The sequence below is a fragment of the Cucurbita pepo genome, chromosome 11 (assembly GCF_057944985.1).
Source record: "Cucurbita pepo subsp. pepo isolate OVF chromosome 11, ASM5794498v1, whole genome shotgun sequence".
Taxonomy (NCBI): Eukaryota; Viridiplantae; Streptophyta; class Magnoliopsida; order Cucurbitales; family Cucurbitaceae; genus Cucurbita; species Cucurbita pepo.
This window is the reverse complement of record NC_141808.1, coordinates 14,139,312-14,156,195: the sequence shown is the minus strand read 5'-3', so window position 1 is coordinate 14,156,195 and position 16,884 is coordinate 14,139,312. Positions and strand designations below refer to the sequence as shown.

Here is a 16,884-nt window from a genome sequence, read left to right as displayed (position 1 = left end):
CACATAGCACATCACATATTATATATATATATAAATAAAAATGAAGCATTTAATTTATATTATAGTCTCAAATATATATTTCCAATCATCCTTTACCATTAAATATATTTATTTTATATTTATAAATTAAGATGTTCAATCCTAATATATAAAATAAATTTATTTTAAAAGTTATTTATATAAAAAATATTAAATAATACAGATATATCTCAGATGTCTAATATCTATTGTAGGGTAGTTTTCCACTCGATTTTCCTACATTATTGACGGCCTATTTTTGTCTCAGTAAAATCTTATAATGACATGTTCGGGTCATTTTCTCCATTATTTTGAAAAAGCGAGCCATCGGTTCAGGTACAAGATGGTATCATTAGCATTTAGACAATTAGACGTTCAACCAGTAATCACAAACCGAACTAGAATTTAATGTAATCAACTCAATCCCGAGTATCGAGCGAAGGGGATTGGGGTAGACCGATGATTTTGTCATTATTATAATCTATGGGTATTGGGTAAGATTTAAATACATTGTATTGTAATGAATGGTCAAACTTAGTTTTGGAATCTAAAACCACCCAAATTCAGATGTGTAAGATTTGAGTTTCACGTGAGTGGCAGTTTTTTTTTTAATTAATTATTTTATTTTATTTATTGGCAGTTCATCATCCTTCACATGCAAATAATATCCAATAAATTTTCAACTCATTTTTATTTTTATAGTGTCAAAATTATATAATTATTTTCACTTATATATTTAAAAAAAAAAAGAATCAAAACGTTGCCACACAGCACCGTGTGGTCGGGCCATTGATCTCTTACAAATACTTGTTGGATGATAGAAATCCCACATCGGCTAATTTAGGGAATGATCATGGGTTTATAAGTGAGTAATACTAACTCCATTGGTATGAGACATTTTGAGGAGCTCAAAGCAAAGCCATGAGAGCTTACATTCAAAGTGGACAACTCAGCTCGTGCTCAAGTATTACTCTCGTGCACGAACCTATTTTTAAATGAAGAAGACAGGGTTGAATTGGTTAGATTGGAGAATTTTTTCTGACCAATTTTAGTTGAATTGATGACCCGAGCAAATCGAATAGAGTTTAGTAGGGAGGGGTTAAATGGGTAAAAAAAAATTATAATGTTTGGTCATTAAACAAAATTATTTTCTATTTTTCCGATTTGTTTTTAAGTACGAAAAAAAAATTAAAAATTAAAAATTAAAATTCATTGCCAGCAAAGGAAATTCCCTTATTTACCCCTACCCGCTAATACAGCTCGCCTTAATTACCGACAAACAGCGCCTTTGCTCTGCCGCTAAATTTTCCCTCTCGCCGGAATCCGAAGCTTTCCGGCCGCCGTTTATTATGTTGCTGTTGAGTTAGCTGAGTTTGTTCTTGTCTTTATGTTAATGGCAATGTCGTCTCTGTCTAAGCGTTCGTCTCTCAGTCCGCCTCAGCCGGCCGGAGCGGCGAATCACGATCTCAAGCAACGAGTTATTGCCTGTCTGAACAAGCTTGAGGATCGCGATACTCTTGCTATGGCGGCGAATGAGTTGGAATCCATTGCTAGGGCTCTTACTTGTGAGTCATTCTCGCTGTTTCTCTCTTGCATTCATAATACTGATGCGTCGTCGAAATCGCCGGTGAGGAAGCAGTGTGTGTACCTTCTCGGTCTTCTTTCTCAGTCTCATGGAGATGCGTTGTCTCCTTTTGTATCGAAGATGATTTCCACTGTTGTTCGTCGCCTCCGTGATTCGGATTCTACAATCCGATCTGCTTGCATTGACGCTACGGCTTTAATGTCGTCGCAAATTACGAAGCCGCCATTCTCGGTTTTTCTCAAGCCGTTGATGGAGACGCTCACACTCGAGCAGGATCTCAATTCGCAGATTGGTTCCGCTCTGTGTCTAGCGGCTGCGGTTGAGGCTGCACCTGACCCGGATGTGTCGCAGCTGCGGAAGAATTTGCCTAGGTTAGGGAAATTGGCGAAGAACGAGGGGTTTAAGGCGAAGGCTGCGTTGCTTGTGCTGATTGGGAGTATTATTGCTGTTGGAGGTGCGATGAATCGGAGCGTAATGGACTGGCTGGTGCCGTGCATTGTTGAATTCTTGAGTAATGACGATTGGGCTGTGAGGAAGGCTGCCGCAGAAACTCTCGGGAGAATGGCCGTCGCTGAAAGGGAGTTAGCGGCCGAATATAGAACATTGTGCATCAGTTCTTTGGATAGTCGGAGATTTGATAAGGTAACATGTTATTCATTTCTGGACGCTTGGAAAATCAGGGATAAGAATTGGAGACTTAAATGTTAAAATTGAAACTCAATTGCACGATTATGCGTCAATTCTTTACCTGTTTCTGCTTGAACAACTTTATATTACAGATCAAGGTCGTTCGGGAGACAATGAACCAAACTTTGGAGTTATGGAAAGATATTCCTGACGCTTCCGGAGACGTTTCAACTGGTAATTTCTTCTGCCATAGCATTAGTTTGATTATCAATCTGATAAATGGCGATTGAATCTCAATTTTGAATTGTTCATTGTTTATACATATTCATCTTTGAAAGAATGATGAGAATTGGATGCTTTATGTCTTTAATTCAAAGACGTGAAAGGAAGAACTAGTTCATCTGGTTCAAAAGATCTTTGATTTAGTTCTGTAAGCTCAAAGTGATAAAGTTGTCCAATTCGATGGTTAATGGTCCCAATTCGTCTTTGAGTTGTTTGAGCTGAATTTGCTTTAATCAAATATCACGTTTTCATGTTTTGTTCTGTTCTTCCATGGGCCAGATAATGGCAATGGTGGATGCTTTTCTCCCACTTCCACATGCCACCCTGAACATAGTTTAAGAACACCATTGAAGAAAACAGTCCCCACTAGCAGGTCCTCTCCATTGGAGGTATCACGTGTGACTAATAATAAGAAGATGAGTCCAAAGAACACAGATAAGAATTCAAGTACACCCACATCTAAGTTGGAACGCCAGAAATCTTCCAATTGGAGTGTTGAAATTACAGTATCAAACTCCCCCTCTTCAAAACTTGGTTCTAAGAACAATGCTGCTGCTGGGGGTGGTTCTGGAAACATAGATTTCGAAGAAAATGGTACAAGCAGAAATTCCCTTTTCAATGCTAAACGAGTTCTTTATAATAACGTGCATGATGAGAAAGTTAACAAGTCGAGCAATTTGAGATCTGGGTCTCGCGTTGTTCCATTTGAGGAGTATGAGAATATTCAGGAGCATGAGAATAGAGGTTCGGATGTTACTGTTGGCAGCTCAAGTGAAGAAACTTTTGGAAGCCACAAAGATTTTGACAATATCTCCCTGGTTCGTGACCAACTTCGGCAGATTGAGAACCAACAATCTAGCCTTCTAAACCTTCTGCAGGTATGCATCTTTTTTGGCCCCTGTTTCTTAACTTTTCATCTTTAAAGTTCCACATACACAATGACATGACTGACTTGTCCGCAAGAGTTTAGCATAATTACCATTATTATGACCATGAATGCCTCAACTACACTTTTGTTTTAATCTATGCTTCCTCTATATCGAATTTCATTTTGAATTACAAATCTTCTTCTCTCAAAAGAGACTGAAAGCCTGGCATTTAATCATTCTAAGTTGGTCGGACTTCTCAACTAAATGTCTTTATTGAAGGTCATATTGTCGGTCACATTTGGTGAGTTACAGGTCATGTTTGGCGGTGGTGGTGGTGGTTGGCGGGACATATTTTGTTTACTGTCTGGGTTTAAGTTTTATGAGTATTCTTAGACTTTGAATTACCGTAAATGTAAAAGGCATCGATGTTAATTTCACTCAACAATGCAGGGAAACGTGTGTTGCTTATGTTTTGCCAATATTTTCTTGATGATAAACAAACCGTTCTGATTTGAAATTATCCTTTTTCAAATGAATCTAGAGCTTTATTGGGAGTTCTCAGAGTGGGATGAATTCATTGGAGCAACGAGTACATGGGCTCGAGATGGCATTAGATGAAATATCTCACGACTTGGGTTTGTCGAGCGGAAGGGTACTGAATAGTGGTTTTGCTGAGAACTCATGTTGCAAGCTGCCAGGTGCAGAGTTCTTAAGTTCCAAGTTCTGGAGGAGAGCAGAAGGACGGTATCCTAGCTCAAAGTTCTGTTCTATGGCACATGCCACATCGCCTAATGATCTGCATCATACATTTGATAGAGGCTTCGTTCAAGAATCAATTAAGCAGAACAGCCAAAGATTCCGGACACACACTAAGGGAGGATTAGTTATGAATCCGCTGGCTGACGTTGAGAATGATCTTAGAGAGAACTTGGGACAGTATCCAAAAAGATTACTGAAGACTGTAATCCAAGAGGATGACAGTGTGCCTATTTACAAATAGCTGCAAACCTCGTCTGCAGGTAGTTAAATATCTGGATTCTTTGCAATTGTCGAAAGTTCAATTTTTGATCTCCAAATATAGTCTGTTTTGTGCATATTTGTATGCATGCCCCGGTTAAGAATCACGACTCTCCACAATAGTATAATATTGTCCACATTTAGTATAAGCTCTCATGACTTTGTTTTGGGATTCTCCAAAAGGCCTCATTCCAATAGAGATGTATTCCTTACTTATAAACGAGGGTGGTACTCCCTCTCAACAATTCTCAACAATCCTCCTCTCGAACAAAGTACACCATAGAGCCTCCCTTGAGGCCTATGGAGCCCTCAAACAGCCTCTCCCTTAATCGAGGCTCGACTCCTTCTCTGAAGCCCTCGAAAAAATGACACCCTTTGTCCAACATTTGAGTCACTTTTGACTACACCTTTGAGGCTCACAACTTCTTTGTTTAACATTTGAGAATTCTATTGGCATGACTAAGTTAAGGATATGGCTATGATACCATGTTAGAAATCACGACACTCCACATTGGTATGATATTGTCCACTCCCAAAAGTCTTCATACCAACGTGGGACTCCCATGATCATTTCCTTACTTAGCCGCCAACGTGGGACTCCTTCCCAACAATCCTCAAATGGTGTCTATTTAAATCCCATTTCCTAAAACATCATGAACTTGCTTTCCATCTTTTATCGTTTCTAACGGAAGAATGTGTATGTATTTGAACTCGAATTTAACCGTTGATTTGTGAAATAAACTGCAGATTCTGAACTAAAATTACCCGTTTCTGAAGGCTTTCCTCAATCAGGGTGGTCCTGGAAAGGCGAAAGCGATGAATGACAGAGTTATTATGGACGGATCTTGCGAAGTATGACTTCTCAGACATGGCATTAACCTCAAGGTTGAAAGAAGGTCTTTTGGGGCTATTTATGAGCATACATGCATGCTTCACGAAGGTCCTTTTCGATTACAATGGGTGATTGCCAGAGCCTGTCTTCTTTGCCACGTGAAACTGACAGAAACAGTAAGATCCTTCTTACTATTTACTCCGTCTTTTGTTTTTAATCTGAGGCTGCTTCTTGTCACTTCTCTGTCTCACTCCTGGAAAAAAGAGCTAATGGTTTTGTTTGTATTAACATAAAATCAAGCATACCTCTGTTTTAGGTTGTTGAATTACTAGCCGAAGCCAAAGAATTATGAGTCAAAAATACCAAAAGGGGAAGAATTTGGACAGCCTAGAACCAAAAGTAGGGCAGACCATCTACCACCCACACCCATATAATTAATGGCCGGCCATGCACCATTGCTGAAAAGTTTGACATTATAATCCCTTTTCACATTATCAAATGGAGGATGCCTAGAACCAATATATGACTATTTTTCTTTTTGTAATTTATGCTAATATTTATTTCATGTGTGAACAAGTATATGTGTTGAACGATTTGAATAAGTGAGGAAAAAAAAAAGCTGTGTATTACATGTTTCTTCCAAATTCTTGTGAACAATCAATGTTATTCATTTGAGTCTTGTGATTGTGTATAATTTTAATTATCTTTGTGAATTGTGAGTGCCCACGAGGTTTCCTACAAAATAGGTTTACAGGTTGCCTTATCTGTGGAAGATGACATTCAACCATCCTAATATGCTGTAAGGCATACTTTAAGATTCGCTTTAGGTCGGTGGAATATTTAAATTTTAAGTCGGGTAAAATTAGTTTTAGGTAAATATCTAATGTGTTCTTCGAGTGGAGAAGTCATTTTTGGTATCAAAACCTTATAATTTGTTTAAGGCCCTACTCATAGGATTTCAAGCTATCTCATTTGTTTTTAAGCCTTATTTATATGGATTACAAGATTGTATCACACATATATGATTTGGAAGAAGGTTTCCTTATTATCAATTATATTCACTTACCTTTATGTAACACAACTCAATACTTACAATAAAAAGAACTTCTCTCCACAATTCAACTTATACTCTATGTACTTGTAATGACTATAGATTTCTACTTGCTTAGAGATGCTATCGTCGTCATCATCTATATTTATATGTGAAAATAAAAATTTAAAACTTCATCTTAAAACACTGTCATGAACTTACGTATTTGAAAACATTTTTTAAATGACACAACGAAGTCGTGAATGAATAAATAAACGTTAAAATTAAAAACAACATAGGGGTGGCCTCCAGTTCGGACAAAATTGGATGTGTAGTACTTCCCTTTTGATCTACACGTGCGAATGTGGTTCCCTTGATCGGCGAATATGGTTTCCTAGGCAGTTCGCACCGCCATGGACCCATCATACTTCCATCGGTCCACACGTGCGAGTGTTGTTTCTAGGCTTTCCTAGGCAATTCGCACCCCTGGATCTCGAATCCTAGGCTTTCCTAGGCAATTCGCACCCCTGGATCTCGAATCCTAGGCTTTCCTAGGCAATTCGCACCCCTGGATCTCTGCAATTCGCACCCCTGGATCTCGAATATGAGATCAAGGTTGGTAAAAACTTTTTGAAATAAAGGATATAGAAAAAATTTAGTGGTACTCTACTCAAGTCTTCTATTGAGACTTGAATAGAATTTTTGTCAAAATATTTAGTACATTCATTTTTCTTTTTACTTGATTGAATCTTATTCAAATTTGGAGTTGTGTTATTATGCACCATAAATACATATAAGGTCAAATTATATAAAATCACACGTCTCCATTAAATCATTTGTAGCTATTACAAACACTACATTTATAGTGTTACCAAGATAAACATCAAGCTAATAAATGAACCGATCCATCAACCAGATGATTAGACACAAATATAGTTTAATTGAGTCAAAGCATGTCATTGCGTCGAGGGGTTGGTCGAAAGATACATACCATACAAGCAGCAGAATCTTGAATCAAGCAGGGTCAAAAAGACACATTCCTCGGTGTCGTAAATTATCGTTGAAATTCCGAAAAACATTCTCTAGAGACACGCCAGAGAAGAAGTACAAAAGTTTGAATCCAAATAATAACATTGAAGATTCCAACAATAAATTTGAAATGGAAGAAGGCCGTGACAAGAAACATATACAACTTTGATAAATAAATAACCAGTTCAGTTCCTGCAGTTTCATTAGCCATTGGGATATCTCAAACATAAATAATACTACAAAGCGTTCCAAAAATCATCTCTCTACTTTGAAAATGTAAGATTACAGAGCACAAGAAAGGTCATATTGCCGCTTGCTCGTGTTCCTTCTTAAAAAAATATACAAGATTATAGGCCCTCTGATGCCTTCTGTCATTTTTCTTGATCAATCAAACCTTCACAGAGCAGCATCAGCACAAACTCGGAAACAAAAGAATGGGGAAAACTTGAACAAAGAGTGATCCTTTTAGAGTCAAATTCACAGTAACACGGCAGATAGAAGGGGAATTACAAGCAGCCGAAGGACAGAGAGCGTTTACAAAAAATAATCGGGAGTCTTGCGAGTGGTATCTGGTTCGATTTGCCTAGGTGCGGGGTCAAACTGAAGAAAATTTTGATCCATATTCTCCCCAATCTCAAGGATTGCAGCCATATTCCCACACCGATAACAATAATTTGGAGCACTAAAAACAGTCACCACATTCTTGTCCTATAAAGAGAAATAAGAAGGAACCGGCAAAAATAATGTACCAACATCCTTTGCAGAGAAATAAAATAATTATGCAAAACAATCCACCAGGATTAACGCACCTGACACCAATTGTATCCCTCCATTACAAGCTGGTGGGCTCTTGATATCAGCGTAAGGCCATTTGTGTGGTTGAATTGAGTGGCAATATCCTGCCCAAAAGTATATCCAGCACCACGCGGAGATATTCCCCAACCACAGCGGTCATCAGGATCAGACCATAAGAGATCACACATTGGTCCTTCATGTGGAACCTATTAATGTATTCAAAAAAGAAAATTCAAGGGTTAAGAAGAAAGAAGCATCTCATGATTTGCCCAATATTACTGTATTCAACTGCAATATTTCTTTTTTTCTTTTGGAGGGGTGGGGTGGTTTCCTGAAAGTTCTTGACAGGAGAATATATATCTTGGTAAATGTTTTAGAACACAAAATGAATTGATTAATGACCAAAACCAAACTGATTATACCTTTAGTAAGCAGGCATCCTATTATTTCTGTCGCTCTCTAAATTTTTATATCTTATCAGAATGATCATAATTTTGTTGATATAAAACTAAATGTAAGATGGTTTCTTTTAAAAAAAAATTAAAAACAAAAATAGAGCACTTTAATTCTTTCATACTTCAAAAATAAGTAAACAAATGGATTTTATTCTAGACTAAGCACTTCAATTTTTCAATGAGAAAACCAAAAATTTCATTGAAAAAAAAAAATAGAAGAACACGAGGGGTATACAAAGAGCAAGTCCATGCCAAAACGAATGGAACAAATGGATTTTATTCTAGACTAAGCACTTTAATTTCTCAGTGAGAAAACCAAAAATTTCATTGAAAAAAAAATGGAAGAACACGAGGGGTATACAAAGAGCAAGTCCATTCCAAAAAGAGTAAACAAATGGATTTTATTCTAGACTAAGCACTTTAATTTCTCAATGAGAAAACCAAAAATTTCATTGAAAAAAAATGGAAGAACACGAGGGGTATACAAACAGCAAGTCCACGCCAAAAAGAGTCGAACAAAAACATAAAAGGATTCAAGTCAAGCAAAATAAGAACCATAGGATAATTCAAAAGGCCTTAGATACCCAAGCCCATAGATCTGTACAATTGACTCTTTCAAAGTTAAAAGAGATGTTATCATAGTTTCCGTAGAATAGTTGTTGCATAAATACTCCCACGAGTTTCCTATCCATTTATAGGATCCCTTCCAAAGCTAGCTCTTCTGTTGACAAAATCATTAAGAGATTTCCTTTGGGAAAGGCCAGAAGGAGCAAATAAGGATTGAGCCAGCGAGTTGGTTAGCTGGAAGAAGGTTACGGCCCTACAGATTTATGGAGGTTTGTGGTAGGAGATTTGAAAAGACGAATTCTACTTTGCTCTCAAATAGTTATGGAGATTTGCTAAAATGAAACAGTCCTATGGAAAAAGATTAAAAGAAGTAGATATGGGCAAACCCATAGCAGCTGGCTTCCAAATTTAATCAAGAAGTCCAAGTACAGCCCTGGAAACACATCGGTAAAAATAGAGGTTTCTTTGGAAGACATCAATTACAACAAGACCTTTTTGAGAGGAGCTCCCCTCATTTTTGCAATAGCCAACTCCAAAAGCCTTTCTATCCTCCATTGTTGGTCTGTTGGGGGTGAAGATTGGGATTCTTAGAAGGGGTCTCCTTGACGAAGATATGGAAGAATGGAACAGTCTAATCACAATTTAGAGGGGGAAATGCCAAGTGAAGAGGAAGATCAAGTTTGCTGGCTTCCAGACAATTCAGGGTTTTTTTTTTTCCAGCAAGTCAACCTCAAAATTATTACATGGGAACACCACTTATTTGAATCAATTTCTAACCAAGTTCCATACAAAAATTTCTCACTAAGATGATACGGGAAAAAAACACACCAAAGAAGGTGAAAATCTTAATTTGGTCCGTAGCATATGGAAGCCTAAACATGATGGATGAATCCAAAGACACCCGAAGCTGGCTCTCTCTCCAACATTAGCTAAAAAACTCTGAAGCACCAACCACCTTTTCGTTCACTGTCAATTTGCCTAGAAGGTTTGGATGTTGCTCATTAAGCATTCTGATACGGCTTGGTGACCTCCAAAAAGTATTAAAGATGGAAGACAAGGGTTTTGTGGAGCAACGTTAGTAGAGCTCTCCTTGGGTTGAATTGGAAAGAAAGGATCAACGTGTTCTCAAATAAGTCTTCTTCAAGTGTACAGCATTTTCTCATTAGCTTAATTGGAGGTCTTCCTTTGTCAACCCTCTGAATTAGGCTTAGAGATCCCACTATCCATAAGGCCTTTAGACTTTGTTCTTCTCCTTTGTTGAATATATTTTGTTATGTTTCCTACCAAAAAAGAATATAATACTCCCACGAAAATAACAGACAAGAGGGTTCTATCTTTCTAATGACAAAATCCAGATGAATACATGATCATCGAGGTGGTTCCAAGAATTAGATGAACAATACTAGTCTCAAGCATTCCTTTCTTTTTTAAAACTAAGCAAGTAATTTCTTGCATTTGACTAAAATATTTTGCAAAGCCAATCTAAAAATAGCTATTTCGTCAGTCATTATTTACAAAAGAAGTAAACACTTTGTTAATATATCAGAGTTTTTTAAAGCACACTAAAGCATAATAGCCCTCTAGAGCTTGAGCACGAGCTAAAATCACAACAGGGGTTGTTTTACAATGAGGCGCACAAAAAAAGAACAAAGGATTTGGAGCTTTCGTTAGAAATTGGGGATAAAAATCAATATCTTTTAGAAGTATTTATTTGTTTCTTTACAAACTTATAAAACTAAAACTGAAACTAAAATAAAATAGGGCTTGAGGCACCAAGCCACACATCCAAGTGAGCCTCAAGAATTGAAGCGAGGCACACTTGTCTTGCTTTCAAAAACAGCATGTCTTTTAAGTTTTAAATATTGTAATTGTATATCCCAATGGTAGTTAGTCCTTGAATGGGGAGTGTCAAATATTAATTTACGTGCTTACTAAAATTACACATTAATACCTCTTGAATTCGGTCCAACGATCTGATGTTATCCAAGGTATCCAAAGATGGCGAAAGTCCTCCATGCAAACAAAAAACCTACGCTAGGATAATTATAATACACTATTAGAACCCATCTAACAATCCAAATAAGGAATTAATGACATGAGGAACACAAACCTGACTCTCAATTAGAGCTGTAAGAGGTAAATAATCAAAGAGGTCGGTAAAGTGCTTCCAGACATTTGCATTTCCATATTTTCTCAAACACTCGTCATAGAATCCATAACTGAAAAGAAACAAAATCAGATAAATAAAAACAGACAAAAAGAAAACTCGAGGAACCAAGAATTGCTTATGTGCTTGCCACACCTGTTACTTAGTAGAATATATAAAATGGAAGGATAACAATTTTCCAACTTTAAAATATGTAAATTTTCATAAGCTTTTCATGTGCACGTGTGAAACCAGTAGGAAAAGGTGTTAAACACAACCTAGAACAACTGAGAGGATGGGGTTTCACAGATGTCATAAGACAATTTTGTTCCAAGAAGAGGATATGGTAGAAACCCGAGCATATCGCCATTTTCTTTTCTTTTCTTATTTAATAGAGTGGACATACAGGCCAGTTTCCATGTATCTACACTATCTCCACCTCACAAGACAACCACAACCCCAGATCCTACAACATTTGGACGTCAGAAAACTGATAGGATTTTAGTATAATAGGTATGTGAGCGCTGTGGGGTTTGCACCACCAAACTGGTGCAACCTTTGCAAGCAGATTTTGGGAAACTAGGACCACCATTTTTATTGTCCATGCTGAATCAAGCTATTGAAAGGCTTTGAATTTCGAAGGTCCATATAATGCAATTGAAACAGAGAGAGCAAGCCATGAACCATTTAAAATGGGAGACTGTTGGAAGCATGGAAAAAAAAAAAATAATAAGTGCACTGGTGGAAGCATGGCAAGCATGGCGTAACAGTCTGTTTATGAGTACAAAAAACTTCAGTTTAAATAATGTAAGAAAGTAGCGGAATATAAATAATCTTACACTTGAGTTATCTGCCTGCTCTCATGATTTCCCCTCAAGATTGTAATTCTATCTCTATAACGAACTTTCAGAGCGACTAGAAGTGAAACAGTCTCCACAGAATAGTATCCACGGTCTGCACCAGTTATATAATGATTCATGATAACAAGAAAAAAATACAAGTGCATTGCGCATGAGAGAATTCAACAAATCAACAACCTGCCACTTCATTCCATAGAAGACGGTGAAGAATACATTTCTTCAAAGGGAAACAAACTCTACTGAAAACCAAGGAACTTATATACCAGTTATTTTCACTTGTATAATCTCCTTTCCTTTTTTAAGGAAAACAAAGTCAACATTGACATGAAAGAAAATATACGAGAAAGAGGATAAAAGAAATTTATAAAACAAAAGTCCAACCAAGTATGATTATATATAAAGGCAAAAAAAGAACCATAAGCTAATGATTTAATATCCTTGATTGACAGGAAATAAATATCTATCAACCCTAAACTTTTAGGATGAGTATGAAGATTGGTATATCAACCCTAACCCATTTGGTATCCCAATCTTCATACTCATCCTAAAAGTTACACTTTACTTTATTAAGCCATGATCCAACGAAGTGCGGAAACTCCATGTTTCCACAAACCTTTGATAGACGTATAATCCACAGTTTTACTTGTATCCATCCACTTGCAAATAAGTAATTGAAAAAAATAACCAATTTCTCTAAATCTTGAAATTTGGTATCTACAAAGGAGGGGTGGAGATGATCATGTTGGGTGGACTGGGAGGCAAAAAGTGAGGGGGGTAGAAAGTTCCTTTGCAGACATTATTGACGAGTCCTACATCTTGTTCAACTATTGTGGCGTTCTTGACCTAAGAAAAATCATATAGACATTTACGTCTGATCCAACACACATCTTTTTCATGCCCCCTCTTCATCTTTTCCTTATACTAGGAAAAACTTTTATTTGTACGAGAAAGACTGTGTACAACAGGGGAGGGAGGTAAGGCGCCACCCAATCTCAAGACAATAAAGGATTAATGCTTCCTCGTGACATTCTTAAGGTAAAACCCAATATTCACAGAAAATCGTATTAGAGATCTAGTTTTTGGGGTAAAAAATTAACTAAACCAAAACAGTTCCCAAATTTATGTTGATCATCCATTGTTCCTTTCAACCCAGAGATGCCAACAAGCACCACGCATACATTAGAGAATAAAGCTTTCACACCCAAAAAAAAAAAAAAAAAAAAAAAAACCACCACTAACCTCAAGGTGAATTTTCACAATATCTTTAGGCCCATAAAAGTGAAGCTGTGAGAATTAAGGCCCAGAAATATCTCACTTGATCTATCAATTTTTTCTTCTCCTATTGGTTAAAGACACTCCCCATTTCTGGAAGAAATTGTTAATACTTTCAAATTCTATCTTCCTCTTTTTACTCCTTGCGTATAGATTATCTGATAGAGTTCACTTGATCAGAGGGAAAACAACCTGAGAACTTCCGTCTCTCAGCATACTCACCCAAAAAGGTATTCCCCCTCAACATCAATTACTTGTTAGGATCACTCCCTTCCAGTTATCTAAGTTGGTTACAAAGGAGCCCCCATTACAACTTATACGGTAACATTACTGCCCCAACTCTCTATTTGCTAAACACATTTACAATTGGAGGTATATCCTTCTCTATCTCTACCAATAAGAAAAGTTCACTGTAACTTCTTTCCATCAAGTGTAAAGTTATAAAAAAAAAATATCCTTTTTACAAAGTTCAACAGTGCTACTTGCACATGTTCAAAGCAGTCTCCCAATGTTTTGCAGTGTAGGAAAACATCATTTCCCTTCTCTTTCATTCATATTTGTAGCCATTTTATGCACAATAAGTTCTACAGTTAACAGTCAAGTAGTCTTCAATAGAATATTTTGTATGAGTCTGCGTTATCTACATATGCATACTGTGCATATACTCATGCCTCAATTAGGACTCCAAGGAGGTTTTACACCTTAGAAACAATGATCTACGATAAAGCGCTATCAAATGCAGCCTGCTATCAAACTAAACCTCCACTAAGACTATATCCGTCAAACAAACAGCCAAGGATCTAAAACAAACAAGGTCAACAAAATCAAACAAATTAAGGACTAGACATAAATCCCAAAATCAACCATGTGTGGTGGTTAACTTAACCTATCGGCAAACATAAATTGGTTAGGAAGCAGATTAAAAAAAAAAGGTTATAAAACTAAATATCATAAATCCAATATCGGAAGAACAATAAAAACAGCATTGAAAACGTTTTCATGGGAAAGTAGTCTGCTACAGAATGATATTACTACAAGTTGAAACGAAAGAGTGCAAGATGACCTAATAAGCACATTCAGTGTCAAAAACTCACCCACATAATCACCCATGAAGAGATAATTAGTGTCAGGAGCATTCCCTCCTATCCGAAACAGTTCGACGAGATCATAAAACTGGCCATGAATATCCCCACATACGGTCACGGGGCACTTAACCGGCTGAACGTTCCATTCCTCCACCAATATCGTCCTCGCGTGATCACAAAGCGTCTTAACCTCAGCCTCCGACAGCGGCTTACACTCCATCAGATGCTCGATCTGACGGTCCAGATCCGCGTGAGACGGCATCGTGTTTGCGAACTCTTCAGATCCGCAATTACAGATCGAAGATTGCGACGGGAGGCGATCGAGAAGCTACCGATCTCTCCACGCTCCGGGAGAGAGAGAGAGAGAGAGAGAGAGAGAGAGAGAGAGAAAGAGAGAGAAAGAGAGAGAGAGAGATAGAATCCCTCGCTTTCTCAATCGGATTGCAAGAGCATGAGAATCAATGGCAGGAAATTGGTAAGGTAGGTTAGAAACAGGGGGAATCGAGGAAGAAGAAAGGTTGAAGTTCAAAAGGTGGGGATCATCATCATCATCATCATCATCATCATCATCATCAGCTACAGCTCGTTTTCTGGGGAAATTTCATGAAATGGAAATGGAAATGGTATTTATGTGAAAAGGGGGATTTGCCAAAATGAAACTCGAATGCAAATGAAATGCATCATAACCACCATTCAACCTTCCATTCCTTTTTTTTTTTCTCTTTATTATTATTATTATTATTAGGCTAAATTAATATATTTCTCTAATTAAATTCAATAAAACTTTTACTTTTAAAGAATTTTTTTTAAAAAATACTTTTAAATTTTAAAATATTACAAAATTATAATAATCTTTATAAAAAAAAGTTTAAAAAATTTATATACCGACTGAAATTGTCTATCTACGCCTTGTAAATAGTCTTTAAACTTTTTTTTTTTTTGAATATTTAAAAATATTAATATTATTTTTTAAAGTTCATTATATTTGAAATATGACATTGGCTCATTCATATAGCAACAGTAAGAATATTTTTTAATGAAAATTTTGAAAATTAAAGGATATTTTTAAATAATGTATTAGAATAATTTAAAGGTATTATTAAAATTTTTCAAACTTCAATTATATATTTTTTTTATTAATTTACCTTTATTAATATATCTATTTTTTCTCTTCAATCTCATATTCACACTTTGATATGATTAAAAAAAAAGTTTGATTAATAAAAAATAATGGAAAAGATAAATATTAAAATAATTTAATATTAAATTTTACAATTTAATAATATCTCTCAGTGTAAAAATTAGAAAATATATGTGACATCATTTATGACATCATAAATTTACAACATTTATTCGATCTTTTTATAACCTAATCTAAAATACAATATGTGCAGACTTTAGCATAAGAATATTTGACTGATATAATTAATAAGAAATTAGAATAAATATTTAATTTTAAAGTAAAAAAGAGAGAAAATTCAGATTTTATTTTTCTTTTTTCTTTTATTTTTCCTTTTTGGAGAAGAAAAGGAAATTTGAGATTACATTTATTATATATTATTTTTATTTTTAATGATTGTTTGGTCAAAGAGTGGAATATGGAAAGTAGCGATAAATTTTATTTTCCCGGTTTGTCCGCTGAGTCAAAACCAAATAAGATCATGCCACGTGTCCAATAGAAGTTCAATTGTACAACTTTTCGTGATCCCGCTGCGAACATTAGCAAAGTTCCAAATATAATGTTTTATAATTTTATTTTTTCATTCCATACATTTTCTCCCTTAATTTTTAATTTAAACAAATGAAACCCAATTTTAAAATATATATTTTTAACTTTCTCTTTTAATTTTTTTGTTTCAAAAATATTTTTTAACTTTTAATAATATTTTAAAATATTTTTACTCTAATTACTATCTTTTAAAAAAATATCTATAAAATACTTCGATTTTAATTTTTTTTATTAATATCTTTTAGTTTAAAAAAAGTTTCAATAATATTTTTACCTTTAACTTAAAATATATATATATATATAAAATTTTAAAAATAAGATTACACCCTTACCTTTAATAAATAAATTTAATTTTTTTAGGAATAGATTTAAAAAATTCATGTAATGTGTAAAATATATATATATATATTTAAAAGTTATAACAAAAGTTAAAAGGAAATTAGTTAAACGAAAATATAAAAGTAATTTTTTTTATTTGAATGTTTATCGTTTTAATAATACCGTCCAAAATTAATGATATAAGTATTCTTTTAATTTTTTTTAAAGTTTAAGAATATTTGTATTAATTTAACTTAATTTTTATTTATTTAATTTTTGGAATTGACTACCAATTTTAAAAATAAAAAAATTTTAAAAAAATCATAAATTTTAGTTTCATTATTTTAACAAAAGAAAAAAAAAAAACT

At 35.3% G+C, this 16,884-nt stretch overlaps 2 protein-coding genes across 5 annotated transcripts; one reads left to right on the top strand and one right to left on the bottom strand.

Annotated features, from left to right (window-relative positions):
- The first annotated feature begins 1,355 nt into the window (after positions 1–1,355).
- LOC111805273 (TORTIFOLIA1-like protein 4) lies at positions 1,356–5,943 on the top strand. 4 transcript variants are annotated; one of them, XR_002816646.2, is made up of 6 exons: positions 1,356–2,245; positions 2,383–2,464; positions 2,792–3,390; positions 3,923–4,400; positions 5,146–5,406; positions 5,547–5,943. XR_002816646.2 is itself a non-coding variant. In XM_023690265.2 (5 exons), exons 1-4 carry the CDS (start codon positions 1,406–1,408, stop codon positions 4,379–4,381), a joined length of 1,980 nt encoding a protein of 659 aa, XP_023546033.2. In that variant the 5' UTR covers positions 1,356–1,405; the 3' UTR covers positions 4,382–4,400; positions 5,191–5,943. The 4 variants fall into 4 exon arrangements, 3 of the variants coding, with proteins under 3 accessions (XP_023546033.2, XP_023546032.2, XP_023546031.2); XM_023690265.2 differs by having other exon boundaries at positions 5,191–5,943; XM_023690264.2 differs by having other exon boundaries at positions 5,176–5,943.
- A 1,490-nt stretch (positions 5,944–7,433) lies between these two features.
- Positions 7,434–15,081, bottom strand: LOC111805280 (serine/threonine-protein phosphatase PP2A-2 catalytic subunit). Its single transcript, XM_023690273.2, has 6 exons — positions 14,479–15,081; positions 12,092–12,206; positions 11,217–11,325; positions 11,058–11,135; positions 8,099–8,290; positions 7,434–7,997 (listed from the first exon to the last, which is right to left on the bottom strand). Exons 1-6 carry the CDS (start codon positions 14,729–14,731, stop codon positions 7,824–7,826), a joined length of 921 nt encoding a protein of 306 aa, XP_023546041.2. The 5' UTR covers positions 14,732–15,081; the 3' UTR covers positions 7,434–7,823.
- Between the last annotated feature and the right edge of the window lie 1,803 nt (positions 15,082–16,884).